We start from the raw sequence: 21,214 nt of genomic DNA, 5'->3' as shown, positions 1-21,214 counted from the left end.
CTTTTGAGGGTCTCTCATTAAGCGATTCTCTGTGCTGCGGAGGTTGGCCATTACCGCTTCCTTTGTGGCTTGTAGTTTTGGCATGTGCTTTACCCTGAGAAGAGGAGTGGCATAGCGCTGGATCCCATTGATGTCAATCCGTTTGGACTTTGCCTCTAACAGGTTAATTGCATCCTGATCTTGCTTAGATCTAGTGATAAGCTTCTCATTCCTGTAAGGCAATACATCCAGTTGCCAAAGTTGCTGCACATTTTTGAACAGTTCATTGGAGGGAGACATAATGGAAATGTTCAGGCACTGTTGAGTCTGAAGCTGATAATGGACAAGCTTGGCAGGACCCTGGATTGTCCAACCCAACCTCGTTCTCACTGCTGCTGGTCCACCCGAAGGACCCAAGAGCACTGGCGCAATTGGCGTGATTAAATGAGGATAGTCAGAGCCAATTAGCAAGAGTGGATGAGCTTTGTCAAGGGCAGGAATGGGCAGCCCTCTGAGATGGCTGTACTTGCTTTGTAGAACTTTAATAGGGTAAGTATGTTCTGCCAATCCTAGCTGATCTGCTGTGAAAGCTCTGTTGATCTTAAAGACCTTCTGAGGCTGACAAGCAGGAGATATTGAGAAGGAAACTGTATTACCTTGTATGACCTTCATGTCCTGTCGAACTGTTCTCAGTACCAGATTCTCTGTCTTCCCGTGAAGATTCAGTTTCTGAGCAGCAGCCTGAAGGAGAATTGTTCTCTCTGAGCCATCATCTAGAATAGCGAAGGTCTCTAGCACATGCTTTCCATTACGTAAAATCACTTTGATGACTTTCAGCAGTACCTTACTGCAGCCTGCTTGCCTATCCAAGTAGAGAACCTCACTGGTGGGATTCAAAAGAGGAGGGGTTTCTCTAATTGGTCTATCATTGAGCTCGTGGAGTGCCTCAAGATGCCTGCCATTACAGATTTTGCAGATTGTTTTCAGACGACACTGTGCTGCTTGGTGGGTGCGACCACAACGCCAACATTTTTTATTTGTTTTTACCCAGTAACACTTCTGTTCTTTAGTAAGCTGACTAAAGTTCTGGCACTGATTCAAGTAATGTTGGGTGTTGGAGCAATAGGGACAGTATGCCTTTACCTTGTCTTGAGGTCTAGAAGCACTTGGACCAGACCCTTCTGTAGGTGGATTGGTGGTGGAAGGGCCCGAGCTGTGAAATATGGAAAATGTCTTACTAGACTTGACGTCCTTACGTCTGTCCATCCTTTGATCAAGGCGTTCCCTTCTTTCTCCAATAAACTCAATACCACTTTCTTGAATTGTCAGTTCGTATTCCAGCCACTCTGCAAAAGTTCAGAAGTGTGGGGATGCGGACTCCCAGGGGATACATGTACCTCTTGAAATCAGCTCGCAGGTCCTGAGGTAACTTGGATAGTAACCTAGTAACATGTGAGCCACACTGGAGTTTCAACATTTCCACTTTGACCAAGTTGATCTAGCATGCCCACGAGAGCTCTGACCTTAAGTGCGAACTTCTTAAATCCAGTTGTATCATGACTGCGGATACTTGAGCCTTCCATGAGGTCAGCAATATGGCATAGAGCTAACTGGTGGGGCTGTCCATACTGTTCTGCCAGGGAAGCCATGGTGTCTGAATAAGGTCTCTTTGAATTTGTGTAAGAGTCTGCTATCAGAAGGGCATCCTCGAATTTGAGATGATCTAAGAGGATCTGATATTTAAATCTCTCTGTGGCATCTTCAGGAAGAATATTATCCAGGGAGATCTTCAATCTTGCAAACTCTCGTGGGTCCCCTTTGGTGAAATCTGGAATTGTGGGCTTAGGGCCTCGATATAATTTCTCTCGCTGAGGGTTGTGGAAGTCCTCCGCAGTCTCCTTGTGATACTGCATACTGACATGAGGAGGTATGGGGGGATACTTGGATTGTCTATCAATGTCATGTGACCTCTGCACATCAGATGCCACTGAAGAACCATCATCTGGTTCAAAGTATTCAGGCGTCGCTGGACTCGAAGGTGGGTGTGATGTCCTGCCTAGTCTACGCAAACATGCTGTTAATTCCTCCACTAAGTCTGGGATGGCTGCTGTTGGAGGTGGAGGTAGTGGTTTATTCACTGGAGTTCGAGGAAGTGGGACATCATCAGCTACTGGTGGAGGTGGGGGTGGCCAATCCTCCTCTTTGTCTGGTATAGGGGCTCTACTAACATCCCATGTCGATTTACTGTGAGGCGGAATTTTATAACTATCAGTTAGCTGCTCTGAGTATGGCAGGTTGGCACGAGGTAGCCGCCATGGTTGCGAAGGGGCTTTATCGTGTGATGGTGGCACTGACCTATGGTGCAATGGAACCACAGTATCACCTCTCATATCTCGTTGCATGTCTAAAACTGTAGACTGTAGTTTCTGATTCTCCATCTTGAGCTGTTGAATAGCCTCCAATATCTCTGAGGATACATCCCCTGATACACTGTGGTGAGGTACAGGTGTGCTCTTATACATCTGTTCCACCTGGCCAGAATGGGTAAACGGCCTCTGCCTGAGTCCAGTAGAAGTGTCGAAGTGTCGAAGTGTGTGATGAGTGAGGGGGGTCATCTCGGCTACCCTCTCAATACGATAAGGCTCCTGTTCCTCTGTGGTGAAAGGTGTGGTTTGAACAACAGGTGAAGATTCATTATAGTGCGGGAGAGAAACATCATAATCTTTCAACCAGGCTGGTGGTCGCACTTGTCGTTTAGGACGCACATCAGCAGGCCTTCCTTCTCTACTCCTTTGGTCAGAAGACATTTTTATCAATTCCACAGCAATTGCATCCGGCTCGAAGGACCATATGTTTTGAGGTATTTATTTGGGGCTGGTTAGTAAAGGTTTGCAATCACTATGGCACATCCGTTAGAATGCAATGACTCTGATGTTTCTTCTTTAATTTTTATTCTCCACTGTAGATGGGTATGTGTGGTTCTGAAAGGATACACACAATAATGGTAAATAAAAGGTACACAATAATAAGTATAACAACAATAAAAATTTACAACAATATTATATAGTTACAAAAGGCATTAAATAGGATTAACTATATTCAATGTATAATTACAATAAATCAACATTATGTACAGACTGCTCTGAGCGGGACTCGAACCCGCGGCCGTAACATTATTAGCGCCATTCCGGCGGTCTTATGTAAACAAATGACGGTGCAATTTTAGAACGTTAATCTTGAGGCATTTATAGGTACGCATGCAAATAAGCATATAATCCACATAACGGGTCTGATAAGCATATAAACAGCTGTCATGAACTATCATAATTACATTAATTCACACAAAGGAATGGCAATTGCTGAATCTTTGTACACACGCATACAGTATTGCCATTAATATCTGAAGTCTGTGATTAAATTAAACCGCAACAATACACAAATGTATTAATAACAAAGATAAGAACATTTAAACTTACTTCTAGCTGCACGCACACACTTGAAATAAACTTTGGAGAACACTCATTAGCTCCGCACTAAACTTTCTGATGCAACACACTTCTATATCCTTTGGCGGAACTACTTTCCGATGACGCTAAAGCTGTACTGATTTGTAGTTTCAACTGTAAATTAAAAAGCCCACCAATAGCATTCACTGTCCATTGTTTGTTATCACAGTCCTTTACAACAGATGTAATTTTTGTCCCATAATTTACCGTGTCAAAGGACGAGATATAGCAGTGGATGGCGCGGGATGCTAGAGTGGTGGGGGGTGGGGTGGTTTGCTTTATCTTCTTCTTCGGAATTTTCGGCGTATTCCTCACCACATAACGCCGCCAACTGTTTATATTCATACATGTATGATAGCAAAGTTAGTACCGTCCCGTCCCGTGTCTATTAATATTTTATTTTATTGGTAATTTTATTTCGAGTTCACCCGTGTTCAGCTCCCAAGCTTTGTGTATTCCTTTATTCCTTTGCTTTATTTATTTATTTATTCCGAACATCCAATTTATCTTATTTTTTTCTTTATCCATACCTTTTAAGTTCTTTATCATTTTAATTATTTATTAGATGTTCAACGGTCCTGCAATATGTTTACCTATTTGGTATAGTGATGCATTTAGTCCTGCGCTGCCCAAATGATGATCTATTTTAAAATCACCTCATCTTTCCTATATCTTCCAAAATTTTATATATATATTTTTAAACTGATGAATTAGGGATTACTTCTTTATTTTATATATTTATTTATTGTTGTAATACTATATTTTAAATGTCTTAATTATAAACCAACAATTATAATTTTACTCCGTAAAAATATCCTTTTTTATTGTCTGTATGAGTTTCACGGTATTTTTTTGATTGGCCAACATAATAAGAACCACAGCTGTAAAAGCACGTTAATCTGATAATATTTTACAGACAACATTAATGAGCTGATTATTAATTTATTAATGTCCCTGACATCAGATGTAAAAAAAAAAAAAAAGCCTAAAGTGCAAATAGCAGTAATAATAATAATAATAATAATAATATAATAATAAATAATAATACATTACGCATGTACAAAATAAAATAACTAAGGACATAAGTTGGTAACTGGGCATCTCCAAAACTACAAATAGAAAATAAATAAATAAATCGTTTCATTGTTTTAATATTTCATATATATACACACACACACAGAGAGAGAGAGAGAGGAGAGAGAGAGAAAGAGAGAGAGAGAGAGAAAGAGAGAATACACAGTTGGTCTACACAATAATTTAATTATGCATCATAAAAACGCAAAGGTTTATATAAATATATAAACACACGTGCTGTGGATTTGAAAGTTTAGGAGTGGCTGAAGGTAGCCTATATAACCAGATAAAAGTCTTTACAGAAAATATGAAACAGGGGGATTTATAGACAAAAATTACATTTATGCATAAAAACTGACCTAGGAAAACTAATCAATTTAATATTTATTCCTTACCAGAGCTTTAGAAAACTGCGAGGACGTTTAGGCTATTATTCTAGGCTCATTTGCTTTATGCATCTTTTTCTGACGCATAAGGCACGCAGTTAAAATCAATGGAGTTCCCTGATCGTCGAAATAGTGACGCCTAGGGGTAACTTCAGCGTCGCAATTGTGACGCGGAAGGCACTTGACCATGCTTCAGTTTTGACGCCTTGGCAGTGAGAATGGGTTGTTAAATGCTGAAATGGTTCTTTGTATTAAAGTTTAATGGTTCTGTATGCTTTTAGTTTTTCTAATCCGTAATTGTCAAAGCACCTCATTACTGATTTTCTCAGCTATTCAACTACACAAACTGTCAGCACATTCTCAACAGGTAAATTATTTATTTACATTTATATACATTATAATGTTCAAATTGTTACTGGTTGCCTACTAATCATGTCTTTTTCTCTCTTTAAGAGAACATGTAAGTGTGACAAGCTCTGTTCAGTAAGTAACAAAAGTAATTCATTTATGGTCCCATATTGTTATTTTTGATTGTATTTTTCCTGTATTTATATAGTACTTGGGTTTATGCATACACATACTCGGTCACAACTGTTCTATGACATTAATTTTCTTTTTTTCTTTTTGCTTTTAACATTGTAAAGCAGTCACATACTACTTTTGGCCTTCATAAACTATGTTTTTACATAAATGGAAGGAGACACATTATAACTCTAAACTCAGTTCTGTATTTCAGATGCCGTCACATCGTTAAACATCGTCTGCAGAGAGAAACTGCCACTAATTCAAAAGAACATACACATAATGATGTACGTAAACGCATCATAAAAGGAATTATGAAATACAGAATTTTACTATAACTTGGTCTTCATTACAATGTTGCTGCTTTGTTTTACTTAAGTATTTATTTATGTTCAATGTCATTATGTTACAATTTCACATGTCAAGACAAAATAAAACTACTTAATTACCAAGGCATGTTGTGGTTTTTATGTACAGCCTTATTAAGGAAGTCTGGGCATCTCTGCTTTAGACTGCTGCCCCCGCGACCCGGCCCCAGATAAGCGAAAGAAGATGGATGGATATTGTAATACAAGGCAGATAGAGGGATATAAATTAATGTATATACTATATTACACTATAATATTACTCACATTTCACTGCTGGTTATATATGCTCTATATAATTGTGTATGTGACAAATAAAAGAATCTTGAATACACATAATATTAATAATACAAATATGTCTAATCTTAATATTTAAATCACACTAATCTTAATAAACTAAAACCATTAGAAAGGTTATTTATAACACCATTAAGGTGCTATATAGCATATATCTATAATGGAAAGCATGATTCTTTATGGATCCCTTTAGAAAGAGTTCTATGTAGCACCAAAAAAAGGGTTCTGCTATTGATACGAGCACAAAAAAAACTTTTTTGGTAGTGTTTAGAGCCATGTTTCTTAACCCTCAAATATCCTTCGTATAGCAGCCTTTAATTGGATCTTCTCGGATAAATTTGGGCACGAAGGTCACAGACGTGATCATAATTTCTAGTTTAAATAAATGTCATCACTACATTTGATAATATACAAATATATAATTGGTTAATTTGTTGTAATTTCTTTGGTGCATTCCAAAAAATATTCATTGAACTGACAAAATGTATGTAGGCATGTAAGGTGTGTTGCTGCAATCAATTTATTTTAGCTACATTTAGATAAACAAATGTAGTTTACTTATTTTCAACTTTTTATTTTTAAATATAGCTCAAATAAATAGTTTGCAACCACTCATCTTTTTTGGTGCCGTCCAAAACTAAACTTTTGCGACTTTGGTGACATGTAGTGACATATGATGGCACTGAAATCTAAAATGATCATAAATATCTGTAGGAAGCAATGACTGAATATAGGCTAAAATCTATAAACAATTGTTGTAATGAACTGAACCTCATAAGGTTCAACATTTATTTTATCCAAAATGTTATCCAAAAATTATGCCTTTGTTCTGTTCGACAAAAAACAAGATATTTTGAAGAATGTTGGTAATCACACAGTTGGCGTTAGCCATTGACTTCCATATTATTTTTGTTGTAGTATTAAATTTTGAGCAGATGTTCATTTTGGGTGAAATATCCCTTTAAAAGTCACATGATGTGAACTGTACTTCATTATAATATAATAATGCAACTACTTAGATTTAAAACCATACAATTGGTATAATTATACTGAAAAAATATTAATCTTAATTACTATTATTATTACTATATTTTAGAAAACACAGATGGACAACAAGCTGCAGAGATCCCTCACCAGAATGAGACACAACCACAAACAAATGAGCCAACAGAACACATTGTTTTGGAAAAGCAAACACTTACTGAAAATATAGATGAACATCACTCCATACAAAATACAAATGAATTAGATTTAACATCAAAAAGCATGGACAGTGATTTCGTGTCAGTGTCCTCATACTCTGAAAATGAGGACAAAAGGGAACGTGAAAAGGAACAGGAACAGAACCAAAATAATGAAGAGTGGAGGGCCACAACACCAGGTCCAAAAAAATTCAGTATAGAAATAAAATGGGAAAACTGGAAAAAAATAAAGCCACTGCCTGGTTCAAACCAACTCCAGAGACCATGGACAGATATGCTTTATAAAGAATTTAGTCAAGTCAATCCTTGTTGTGTTTTGTGCTTTAAGTATCAACACGTAAAATGCCAAAACAGTCGGAAACGAGCCCTGCTTTTTTTCAAAGCACGTGCCACTTGCACCTTTAAAGACTGTTCAGCAGTCTATACTTTCACAATAAAACCCCCCCCAACAAAATCAAAAAAGAAAATAACGGTCTTTGTTGCTCGCAATGGAAACATAACACACAAAAACGATCACCAACAATTCAGACAAGCCAAATATACACGAAGTGGGAAAACTGCAAAGGCCCTCACACAAGGTGTGAGCACTTACTATTATGAAGCCGTAAGAAAATCCACACCAGAAGAGATTTTGGCAGGTAACATCTCACAGTCCTTGACTAAAGATGTGTTAAGGGTAATTTCTAGCGAACTGAAAAAAAGCACCAGGCTACATGATGACATAATCCTGGAGCTTATGCTTACACAAAAAATAATAAAGGAATGTGCTACATCTGATTGTCCTGAGACTGCTGGATACTTACAACATTTGCAGGTGGACCCATCTGCTGTACATTTATACACACAATGTGGTTTACAAATTTTGGCCCAGCATCTTAAAAAAAAAAAACCAGTAACACTTCACCTGGATGCCACAGGTAGCGTTATCTCCCGCATTACCAGTCAGCCCAAAAGAGTGCTCTACTATGCACTTGTACTGCCAGGAATGGGCAAAAACATGCCGCCACTACCAGTTAGTGAGCTTGTATCAAATCAGCACTCAATTCCAACCTTGACATACTGGCTGATGCAAACATTAAGGGCTCTTGGTCAAATAACATCATGCCATGTCCATCAAGTGGAGACGGACTTCAGTTGGGGACTAATTTCAAGTGTCCTTCTGGCATTCAACAAAGAAAGCATTTTGCTGTATTTACAACGAGCCCACCGCATTGTTTTGAACAAGGCAAACAGTGGTGATCTTCAATTTACAGTCTTACATCTTTGCTCTTCACATATTGTTAAGGCAGTGTGTCAGGCATTTTCAAAAAAGACTGACAACAAGGCTTTAAAGGAGTATGCCACCTACTGCTTTGCCTTGTTGTTAAACAGCACACATCTAGAAGAGGCAACAGCTGTATTTGAAGATATGGCTGTTCTTTTCACATCAGAAGAGGAGACCGACGTGGTGAATGCAGCCAAAACTGCCCTGGATCTAAAAATAATGAAGAGCACAATTAACCTTTATGAGGCACAAACGATACCAGAGGCAACAGAAACAGATGAAAATGTAACTTCAGTGTGTGGCAGATCACCATTTACATCACTGTTCACTGCAGTTTTGAACAGAGCCAAGAGCCTCCACTTCAGTAGCAAGACAGGGGGAAAAAATACCTTTTTCTGTCCAGAGCTCGTCGACTTCCTCATGAACAACTACATGAGTATCTTCCCGCTGTGGAGTGGAGTTCTTCTTGGGGATCTTAGCCGGTTTTCTGAAATCAGCACAGCTACAGTCAGCCAACAATCCAAAACAAGGGAAAGTAACTGTCATGTGGAACAGTGGTTTTGGATTGTTAAACACAGCATCCTTAAAAAGAAGAAGTACCTGCGTCCTGCTGACTTCATACAGAACATGTATGGATCTCTCCAAGGCAGATACAAAGAACACATAATTAACAACAATCTGTTACTGCCTTACCGTGATCCAGAACCTAAAGAAAAGTTCTTCAGCCAGAAAGAAGAATGGGCACAGAAAACATCAAGAAAGGACAAGGACAGACATAAAACAAAATACTTTGACCCACCTGAAGTACTGCCACAGCCATCACAAAGTCCAGAAGTTACACAGATCAGCACCAATACCATCCAGATGATTCCAGACACAGCAATGGACCTGTCAAAAACAAAACACAAACCCGAACCAGAGTACAATACTGAGCCAGATAACACAGAACATACTGCTGAAGACACAACAGAAGAGGTAGTAGATCATATTAATATACATTTATACAAATAATTTCAATAATTTTACTTACAATAAAATGATTACTTGCAGATTCAGTACCTTTGGAGCAAAAACGATTGTGAAGTGGTGGTTGCTGTTGTACCATCAGCAGCAAAAAAGGCTAGGTACACCCTCCATCACTCAGAGTTCAAAACTCTGCAACCTCACAAGTGGCTCATGGGAGAGGCAAGAATATTCATGAGCTATTAGCATTTCAAACTTGCATGATATAAATTGCCAAAGCACACCAGTAATATTGTTACCTTTTTGTGTAATAGGCATGTTTTGTGTATTTCTTATTTAAATGTGCTTTTTCATTACGGTAATAGAATGTTACTTGCAAACCTTATTAAATAAAATGGGTAAAGATGGTAGCATTTACCTCATGAATCATTTTTCTGCTGGTGTGATTCTGTCTGGAAACCGAGATGATGTGTGTCAGCGGAGTCTGCCAAAGGTATTTCTATTGTTGTACATTGAAGATATGAAACCATGTTTAAAAATATTTAATAATGTTACAATATCTACATTTCAGGTGGACTATGGAAAATATCAAGCACTTATCAGTTTCATAAATGTACATGGAAACCACTGGAAGTTTTTGGTGAAAGCTTTCAAAATAGTCCTTCTTCATAGTTATGTGATCAAAGCTGAACTGTAGTTTTAAATAGTGTTTTTTTTTTCTTCTAGTATCTACATGCATCTTCCAGTAAAGTTTTCCTTATAGATCCACAAGGAATTGATGAGGAGGAGGACTCTAAGCAAGCTGCAGTCAGATTTCGGTAAAAACAAAACTGCTAAAATAAAAGCATTATGGCCAGATCTAGTTACTCTTAATTACTTTAACTGTATTACCCCTAACTGTCATATATTTATTTGTCATACAAGTCAATACTTCAGAATGAGGTTCGTTCGCCATAGCAAAAAAGAGTGGATGGACATTAAGTGGAGAGGGGCCACAATTACGCACACAAGGCAGCAGGATTCACATAGCTGTGGAGTACTTGTCATGCAGGTATTTTCTGCTCAAATGGTAAGCATTAAAGTTGAGACACTAAATATAATTATTTCCTTCATTTCACTACAACTATTGTTCAAAAATGGCAAAGGAGGTTGTCTCTAGTTTCCCAAAAGTTCCATCCCAGTTGGACATCAATACTTCTGTGACCAATATGGAGGCACTACGTAGGAAGATGGCTGAGGAAATCCTGACAGCCTCAGGTGCCTGAAATGAAGAGGAACAATATGACATCACACTCTTATTGTCTTCTATATCTCTGTTACTATATTGATATCTATGCACTTGTTAGTGTTCAGAAAGGATGCCTGTTGTGGTTTATGCGCTTTGACACAACCCCTTGGAGGTGGTCCAACAACTGACTGGGTAAGTACTTAAAAAAAAAAATCATAAAACAAATATCTTTCTATCTATCTATCTATCTATATGTGTGTGTGTTTAGATTGAATGTCACGTATGCAAACGCTGGATCCATGTGGTATGCCTTAACATGACTCCTGCTGTGTTTGAGAATGTGAAACATAGGAACTGGGCTTGTCATCTGTGTAATTAATTATGTTAGAACAAACATTTTTTCATTATCATTTCTTATTATTTAAATGCTTTGCATAGAAAAAAAAAACAATACCCATTTGGTTACATTCTTTTCCACTTGTAAATACTAAAAAAAGATTAAAAGTGGTTTGTGTCTAAATCTTTTCTCTGTATTGACATCTATACATACTCTGTATTTGAAATTATTCTGCAAGCTACATTAGGATTTAAGTAAATTATTTTAAGTTATTCTAATAAAGCGTTTCTTTATTTTGTTGTTCATGTATTTTTGTAGATAACTGGTATATGAATAGTTTGCCAGTTCTTATGTAAATGAAAAACTCTACGTATACAGGTTGCTCCACATTATGAAGCAAGTCAGATTTCTCATGAAATATGTTGAGGAACAAAGATCTTTGAAACAGTGCTATGTGACTGAATGGAGATTATCAAACTGATCTTTGAGTGTTTTACAAGACACAAGAACACAGGGTTAAGGAAGGTATCTGTACAAAAAATATATACATGAAATTATTAAAAAGGACACTGTTTGACAACTGTAACTTGCTTATTAATGTGATACAATCTGTTTAAGGTTTTGCATTTACCTAAGAAGACCTGGCAAACAATTTAGCAAACATGTCTGAGATTGATAGCAGATATCTAACATGTATAACAAACACAACAGGTTATTTGATAAAAGACAAATCTGATTAGATATTTTAATTAAATCCTATTGCTATCACTTGCATAATAATTTGTAACTCAGTGTATGCCCACACTGCGTAAATTGCTGTGATATCGCAGGATCACAAAGTTAGCACCATTTCAGACATCAGTCCACTCCAGCAGCCTCCATTTTAGGATTTTTTTAATAATTGAAAATAATTGTAATCAAATATTTATAAGGTTTGAAATGTATTTGGCGAAAGACACTGGACAGATATGTGATCCGTTATCTCCTGAAGACAAAATGGAAAACCCACAGGCCTGCTAACATTTTCACAATGCGCTATTGGGAGGTAGTAAATAATTAACTAAGGACTCGTGTAACGTTAGCCACCAGAGATAATGAAAGCAGAATGCTGCACTTTTATATTTGGACACATTTTGCAAGTTGAGCAATTTGCATGGAGACCGTGTTTAAATATGAGCTCAGTTTATAGGTTCACCACGCAGTCAGGTTATAATTATTCTATTATTTAACGTCCTCCAGACAGCATTTTAGGTTTCGTCAGGGACTAAGGACGTCTCTTATTTAGATATTCAACCGTAGCAAGTCCAATGCACTAACTAATATATTAAGTAAACCCAACACACGTCAATATTAATATCAGTTCACACGCAGGCTTTTTAACGTTAGTTGTAGTGGGTGACAGACCAACAGGCTATGTATTAAACAAGCTAAGCTAGGTTAGTTAACCTTATAAGCGCTAATAGACAATACATGGGATATCATCCTTTTTTGTCAATTATTCATTTATGAATGATTCAGCATCATATGTATTAAAGAGAAATAATCACTTCATTCGAGGTTTTAAGTGGAAAAATAGCCTCGACAGCCTACTTACACAACTACTGAAGCACTCTGTTCTCTCCCACCAAAGCAACGGACTCGTGTGTAATGACCATAGGTAAAGCGGTAAAGCAGGCAGTGAACCAAACATCTGTGAGGCAAGGGAGGGAGGAGTCAAAACGGTTCTAACCTTAAAACGTTTTTTTTTTTTTTAATATGCTGTTTTACTACTATTATTTACAATACGCAAGTTGATTTGTAATGGTAATTGACAGGTTTAAGGGGGACATACTACACAGAACATATAAATTAGATTTACGGTTTAATTACCATCTATGATTTAACTACAAATTGTCTTCACATTTTATTATAAATTACCTTAATCTACAGGAACCATATTGGATAACCTGCTGTTATCAGTTAAATTATCATGTCTGCTATGACCGTTATTGCCTGGCTACTTCAGTAGGCCTATTGATGTTTTCCTTCAAAAGCGCTACTGCGGAGGGAAAGGAAGATTCCTATGGATAACCCTAAATATCTGTATCAACCACTGATCTATAATATAGATGGATCAGTGGTATCAACACATTTGAATGGCTATGCGCATTGTTGGTTTTGACATTTCATCAGAATATTAACATTCTCTAGTTTCCAGGTCTGAAAATAGTGATGTGTGACATTGTATTAATCTATGTTAAATAGGGTAGGCTATAAAACATTTAATTTTTGTTTCTGTTTTGTTAATGAGGTGTTTGTGGACAAACTGATTTAACATTTGTGTAGAAGAAAACATAACACTGCTTTTTATTTTTAAGTTAAAAGGTGAAATTACACCAGAGGTGCTCCACTGCACCTGGAGGTCCACTGTCCTTCAGATTTTTGTTCCAATCCCAATTAAACACACCTGAATCAGATAATTATGCATGTAAACTGCCTGGCATGGGTGTTGAGGTGTGTTGGAGCTAAACTATGCAGGAGAGTGGCCTTTCAGGACAGAGTCTGGACACCCCTTAATTAGATCCATCATTAGAGTAACAAAAGCTGCATTTTGTTTAGTGTGTTGTTATTCAGTAATCCTATGACTTGCAGCTACATATTGTCAATTCATAGGATTCTATCCTTGATCAGTTACTAAACTGAACAACAACAAAAAAAGTATTACAGTCTTCTAAAGCAAAACTACATTAATAAGAGTGAAATGAAAGTTTGTTTTATGGATACTAATTTGTATTAATGTGGAGGCCTATAATTGCTAATGTGTATACATACAGAACTTCAGCTATAAATGAATCCTCAAAAAAGAAGTTAATAAATTCATACTTTTGAGCGGTGTTAGAATAGAAGGAATGTGGCATTTAATTACACTTCTTAATCATATATCATTTCATTAAACAGTAGCCTGTATAAGGTTTAGAAAAATGCTTAGCCTACCATTATCTTCTGGTGCTGCATATGGTTTTGCAGAGAGCATTGTAGTCAATTAACATCAGATGTTTTAAGCAATGCAATTAAAATGACACCAAGCTCAGATTCCTCCTCCAATGAAGTTAGAGCTTGTTGTGCAACATCACCAGTGATTGGTGTATTACAGATTAAAAACGGACATCCATGAGTTACACCTAAAGTCTGTTTGATCACAATTATAAATATGAGATTATTGCTAACCATATTGTATTGTATTTTTACAGTGACCAAAATTATTAAAAGAGGGGCGTTTTGATTAAAATAATGCTAAGCTACATAATTGTAAATAATTTAAAATAATTACATCGTTCCGTAGCCTATTCCACTAATTCCTGAATTAACTTGTTTGTGACCAGAACAAATCCTTATTTTTAATTTTTACTTTCTTACTTTAAAGAAAACAAAATGTATTGTATCACTAGCCCTAATGCAAAACATGGGTCTAAAATTAAACATATTCATTTCTTACTTAATTTCATAATTCTCTTGGCTTTGTTTTTTTCTTGTCTTTGTGTGTGTGTGTGTGTGTGTGTGAAAAATCAGAAATTTCAGCATTTAGTAGTAGCCTACCTGATCAATAAATTCCATGATTATTCAAAATATATGTTTTCAGTGAACATAATTTAATAATTGACAAAGGTTTTAAAACACATGATTAAAGTTTAAACACATGGGTCAAAAACGACCTATTCATGCTTAGTGTGTCAATTTAGATAATATTTACTATTTTTGCCTTATTTAACACTTGAAATAGTATATGCATATTTGCCACTTTTTCAAACATAGGCCTATATCACTGAGAACCGTTAGTACGGAAATGGAACTGGTAGCGTCGGCCCCGGAGAGCCACAGTCCTGCAATGTTTTGCTTCTTGCTCCAAGTTGTGAATAATCGTTCATAATAATATGATAACAACTAGGCAACACTTCTTCCACTAATGTTATACTGGGCCCTATCTTGCACCCAGCGCAATTGACTTTGTACACCGACGCATGTGTCATTCCTATTTTGCACCCGCGCAAAGCGCGCTTTTCCCTCCACAGAAGCACGTCGCTAAACTAGTGAATGAACTTGCGCTCCCTGGGCGGTTCAGCGCAAAAAAGGAGGCGTGTTCCGGCGCAAACAATCCCTGGTGCTATTTTGCTGTTCCATTAAACAATTGCGCCACTGACCAGAAAAAACCTAGTCTAAAGTCAGTGGCGCGTTGCGCGTTGTTCATTATGCTATTTTAAGGGCGCATGCTTGACCATAATGTATAGCGTGCACAACGCGCATACACTTTGCTCATGTAATCTACACAGATGCAACAGTTATTTTTGCAAATCATAAATTGTTACACTAAAAAATATTAACACATGAGATGACGGAAGAGATGTGAAAAATAAGCATAAATCTAGCTTACAAATTATTCAGGCTAATTGTAGTAATTAAGGATCAGACCTGTTTGAGGTCATATATGTATATAAGGACATCTGACAAATTGGTTTGTCCGTCAAGAACCAGGAAAAAAAATCGATGAAATAATTGTGGCTATTTCCTCCCACGCCTGTTTAACCGACGCTATTTTGGGTGGGTTTCTCCCATCCCCATACAACACAACTTCTCTTTCTTTCACTGCTCTTACAAGAACATCAGTCTCCTCGGCTGTGAACCGCTCCTGGCGTGCGCCTGGTAAATACGTCATAATAATAGCAATCCATAATGGAACTTGCACGCCTGGTTTTAAAGGGAATGTTGGATGACGCTCTGATTGGTTTATTTCACGTTACGCCCAAACCACACCTATGAATAATGAAGCTACTTCAGACCAACCCATTTTAGATTTGCGCCGGGCGCAAGAGTCATTTATCCCGCCGGGAAAATAGCAACAGCGCAGAGACCCGCCCACAAACTTACTTGCGCTTCGCGCTTTGACACTTGCGTTTCAGATCGTTAAAATAGGGCACACTGTCTGATAATGATGTTGATAATAATAATAATCATCATCATCATCATCATAATAATCATAATAAGGCCTATCTCCATTCGAAAAAGCGCACCTGAATTTAATACACCCTCATCATTGCTGCCTCTATATAGCGCCTTCCCCAAGGTAATTCTAACCGCTCTCTTTCCCGTGCAACCTAGCAGCTATAAAGTTAACAACCAGAAGTTTTCGCATTGTTGTGGATGATATACTTCTCACCTGTAGCGGATGATGAGGAATCGTTTTTTTTTCTTCTTTTTTTCATTTAGAGGTAATTGGTGATCATTTCATCAAAACCTTCCAAAGGTTTCCATATACATTACATATACAAAATAATTATTGTTGCTTCATTTGAACTAAGCCTAATGGAGGTTGTAAGAGGTCTTTTTGCCGGCTATGCAACAGCGACCACTTCACACTCCTTTTTGGACCAAAGGTAGGGCTATCTGAACTTCTAGTAATCATTTTATTGTAAGAAATGTGAAATTGCATTGAAATTATTTGTATAAATGTATATTAATATGATCTACTACCTCTTCTGTTGTGTCTTCAGCAGTATGTTCTGTGTTATCTGGCTCAGTATTGTACTCTGGTTTGTGTTTTGTTTTTGACAGGTCCATTGCTGTGTCTGGAATCATCTGGATGGTATTGGTGCTGGTCTGTGTAACTTCTGGACTTTGTGATGGCTGTGGCAGTACTTCAGGTGGGTCAAAGTATTTTGTTTTATGTCTGTCCTTGTCCTTTCTTGATGTTTTCTGTGCCCATTCTTCTTTCTGGCTGAAGAACTTTTCTTTAGGTTCTGGATCACGGTAAGGCAGTAACAGATTGTTGTTAATTATGTGTTCTTTGTATCTGCCTTGGAGAGATCCATACATGTTCTGTATGAAGTCAGCAGGACGCAGGTACTTCTTCTTTTTAAGGATGCTGTGTTTAACAATCCAAAACCACTGTTCCACATGACAGTTACTTTCCCTTGTTTTGGATTGTTGGCTGACTGTAGCTGTGCTGATTTCAGAAAACCGGCTAAGATCCCCAAGAAGAACTCCACTCCACAGCGGGAAGATACTCATGTAGTTGTTCATGAGGAAGTCGATGAGCTCTGGACAGAAAAAGGTATTTTTTCCCCCTGTCTTGCTACTGAAGTGGAGGCTCTTGGCTCTGTTCAAAACTGCAGTGAACAGTGATGTAAATGGTGATCTGCCACACACTGAAGTTACATTTTCATCTGTTTCTGTTGCCTCTGCTATCGTTTGTGCCTCATAAAGGTTAATTGTGCTCTTCATTATTTTTAGATCCAGGGCAGTTTTGGCTGCATTCACCACGTCGGTCTCCTCTTCTGATGTGAAAAGAACAGCCATATCTTCAAATACAGCTGTTGCCTCTTCTAGATGTGTGCTGTTTAACAACAAGGCAAAGCAGTAGGTGGCATACTCCTTTAAAGCCTTGTTGTCAGTCTTTCTTGAAAATGCCTGACACACTGCCTTAACAATATGTGAAGAGCAAAGATGTAAGACTGTAAATTGAAGATCACCACTGTTTGCCTTGTTCAAAACAATGCGGTGGGCTCGTTGTAAATACAGCAAAATGCTTTCTTTGTTGAATGCCAGAAGGACACTTGAAATTAGTCCCCAACTGAAGTCCGTCTCCACTTGATGGACATGGCATGATGTTATTTGACCAAGAGCCCTTAATGTTTCCATCAGCCTGGTATTGGTGCTGATGTGTTTCTGGACTTGTGATGGCTGTGGCAGGTCTTTAGGTGGGTCAAAGTATTAGGTCTTATGTTTGTCCTGTTTTCTTGCCCAAGCCCATTCTTCTTTCTGGCTTTTCTTTAGGTTCTGGATCACGATAAGGCAGTAACAGATTGTGGTTAAGTGTTTAATATGCCTCGGTGGGATCCATACATATTCTGTATGAAGTCAACAGGACACAGGTCCCCCCCTTTTTTTTTTCTTTTTTTTTTACAAAAAGGTTACTCCGTTTAACAATCCAAAACCACTGCTCCACATGACGGTCTCATGAAGATGCTCATGTAGTTGTTCATGAGGAAATCGATGAGCTCTGGACAGAATTTTTTTTTTGTTTGTATTTTTTTTTTGTTACAGGTGTGGAGGCTGGTGGCCCTTTCCAAAACTGCAGTAATTGTTGATGTAATGGTGATCATCTTGATGTACCTGGCATGATTGTCATTTGGACAAGGGTCAAAGTGTGAACCACCTCAGGAAGGGATGGGGGTTTTATTGTTATTAGCATTGATGTGAACACGAGCCAACAGCCACATTTTAATTGGTGGACATGAATTTGATTTTAAATAAGAATCATTTGGAATTTTTTTATTGAATGAACTTTATTTTTTTTTATTGAATGAACTTTTATCAAAATACTATTTTTAAATCTAATTTTAATGAGTTTGAGTATCGTTTTTATTAAGCTGAACTGACCGCATTTTAATGTTGTAACATGCATTTTTAACTTAAGCACATTATGTAGCCTAGTGCTCTTTGCCAAGTCATCTGAAATGAGGACATTAAAACAAAAAAAACTTAAACATCCCAATTCCTGGAAGCACAAGAGCATAGTAGAGCACTCTCTTGAGTTACTGTGAATTTGGGAAACCATACTATTGGCTGCAATCTATGCAAACTGTGACTGTTGGTTTTTATGTGTTTGGGGTTGTGATTAATTGATTACATGCCCAGCAAATGGGACTCAGTGGATGGATTTGTGAGGGACCATAATTTCATTTTTATTGAATTTTAAATCCCTTTCCATTTCACTTTCCACCTAATCCACCAAAATCACCTTCAATCTCATTTAATTTTAAATCCTCCTATCACAGGCCAGGAGTGCGTTTCCCAAAAGCAGGTAGCTAGGTTACATTCTGCTCAGTTGGTAACAATGGAACTTGCCGGCATTGTTACTTTTGGGAAACTCACCCCAGAATGCCCTGTGAAATCCTCTTTCGGTTCCTCCTTCCTAATCCAGACTTGATTTATTGAGATTTTTATTTATTTTTTACATCATTTTAAATGAGTACTGTAACATTTTATTTTAATTTATTTGTCTTATCTGCTTTAATGTTTTTCCTATTGAGTGGTAATTACTGAATGATTGATTTTAGAGTTTTTATTTTAGTCCCTTGCTTTTATTGTGATTCTTATCTGTTGCGATCTAAAGCACTTTGAACTAAAATTGTATGAAATGTGCTATACAAATAAACTTGCCTTTTTATGAGTTCTTAATAACTTTGAATATTTTAATCTGTTTAAGCTGTATTAACATTTAATTACTCAACAAATTAATGCTTTAAATACTAATTTGTTTTAATACTATTTTAAAAGGCTAACATGTAACAGTATATTCTGCTTTAATATTTTTCTTAATTACATTTGTCTTACTGAATGTAATTTTAATTTTGGTTCTAATGGCTAAACTATTTCTGTAACTTACCTGTATTACATGACATTTTCATTTAATGAACACAATTTTACAATTTTAAATGCTTTTAAATCGTCATTAAAACGTTAATAACTTGTTTTAATGACATGCTAAAAGTCTTTATCAGGTTTGTGCTAGACTGCCACACAACATATAAAGATGGTATATGTGCTCTGTAGAAAGGCCTGATATGTGTAAATTACAGTCTTTTAGCCTAGTTTGAAATTCTAAGCGGTTTTGAACCAGTCAATGTCTTTATATTCCTCTCCTCAACTGTCATTCCCAAACAGAATTTTTTTTTTCTTTTTTCTTGGGGGTTTTCATTTATTGTGGACTCGTCACTTTCATTTTAACTGAAAGTTGTGCAAGTTTTAAATTCCATCTGTGAGATGGGTATTGTTTTCAAAATGCAACTATTTTCTACTGTTATTTTGTTAGGCTACAGGCCAGTTTATTTACTTAACATCAGTTGAGAAATATTAATGTTGTAATGACCTTAATATTAAAGGTATCAAGGCAAATGCATGTAATGTTTGATCATGCCTGATTTATTTTATCTCATGTGAAATAAAGTCCTTTTTGTACCAGAATCCTTCCAAACATGTTCTCCTGTCTTCACTTTTTTGGTATAATTGATAATGCACAACTGAGATTAAATGTTAAGTTACTTCACGCTTAGGAATTTGTGTATATATCTATCTATACCTTTGTGATTGTGTTCCATATTCTGAAAATGTAATTTTGATAACCAATGTAAATCAAATGCAAAATACACAAACCAGTAGCAAGAGTCATCTTTGAAAGTGGACATAGAACTTAAGAGTTTATTGAAGAAAGATTTCTCAATTTTTCCAAAGGTTGTAGAAAATTAGTAAGAGGATCCAGCATAAAACTGCAGTATAACTTAAAATCATGGATGATATTTTGTACATATTCTGATAGGTCAACATTACAGATACTTTTAGCAACATCTGAACATGGTGTTCTATTATTGATGCAGATGTGATTGTCTTTCGTCACAATAAATTCACATCCTTGGACAACTTTGAAGGGCTGTAGGCCAGTCATACATTTTGTGAGGTTACTTCTCATCCGGCCAGATGTTGATTCTCTGTTGAGTTTCCTTTGGTATGATCACATGACCAACATACTCCTAAACCACCCCTGTAAACACATAGATAAAACACAGGTGATGTAGTCTCCCTCCAAGTTTAAGTCATAGCCAGTCACTGGAACAGAGCATATGTTATCAGAGAACATTAGAGTTGACCAACTTCTGCTTATGATTTAATGTTACATTTTAAACTAAAACTAAGTATGCAGTTCAAATGAGTACTATTCAAGTGTTAATAGATAAATAGTGTATTATTGACCTTCATGTCCTTATGGCAGAATTGCATTTACACACAAAATATTGATTAATTTGATTATTTGTTGATACAATCAATTAAAAAACATATTAAGCCTGGCTTCCAGAGAATAAATATGCAACTGCTTTTGCATTCCTGACATAGGACAGACCCTCTGTCATTTCTTAGATATCAATACTGCCGCTGCCTAAAACATACATATAACAATGCATGCAATGGATTTGTATTAATCATATTGTAAAAGAAGAGGAGACTTTAAATCTACCCCCTTAGAACACTTTCTGTTCAGTTAAGTTTAATGTATTGCTGTA

The 21,214-nt window shown here is 36.8% G+C and overlaps 1 protein-coding gene and 1 long non-coding RNA gene across 2 annotated transcripts; one reads left to right on the top strand and one right to left on the bottom strand.

Moving 5' to 3' along the window:
* Positions 1-8,184: 8,184 nt before the first annotated feature.
* On the bottom strand, positions 8,185-14,358 carry LOC113070643 (uncharacterized). Its single transcript, XR_003279974.1, has 8 exons — positions 14,097-14,358; positions 10,565-10,819; positions 9,977-10,057; positions 9,655-9,768; positions 9,395-9,483; positions 8,985-9,082; positions 8,680-8,805; positions 8,185-8,490 (listed from the first exon to the last, which is right to left on the bottom strand). It is a non-coding gene; the product is annotated as an uncharacterized LOC113070643 (long non-coding RNA).
* On the top strand, positions 9,001-9,835 carry LOC113070642 (uncharacterized). Its single transcript, XM_026244033.1, has 2 exons — positions 9,001-9,570; positions 9,646-9,835. The coding sequence occupies exons 1-2, from the start codon at positions 9,016-9,018 to the stop codon at positions 9,802-9,804; spliced, it is 714 nt and encodes a 237-aa protein (XP_026099818.1). The 5' UTR covers positions 9,001-9,015; the 3' UTR covers positions 9,805-9,835.
* Positions 14,359-21,214: the final 6,856 nt, after the last annotated feature.

The sequence above is a fragment of the Carassius auratus genome, unplaced genomic scaffold (genome assembly GCF_003368295.1).
Source record: "Carassius auratus strain Wakin unplaced genomic scaffold, ASM336829v1 scaf_tig00005102, whole genome shotgun sequence".
Lineage (NCBI taxonomy): Eukaryota > Metazoa > Chordata > Actinopteri > Cypriniformes > Cyprinidae > Carassius > Carassius auratus.
The sequence above is the reverse complement of the archived record's forward strand: the minus strand, read 5'-3'. Positions and strand labels throughout refer to the sequence as shown.

Excerpts from the sequence above, each read along its gene's own strand:
- LOC113070642 (XM_026244033.1), top strand. The coding sequence starts at position 9,016 with ATGAACAACTACATGAGTATCTTCCCGCTGTGGAGTGGAGTTCTTCTT. Across the intron at positions 9,571-9,645 it reads CTGAAGACACAACAGAAGAG|ATTCAGTACCTTTGGAGCAA; the intron begins GTAGTAGATCAT and ends GATTACTTGCAG.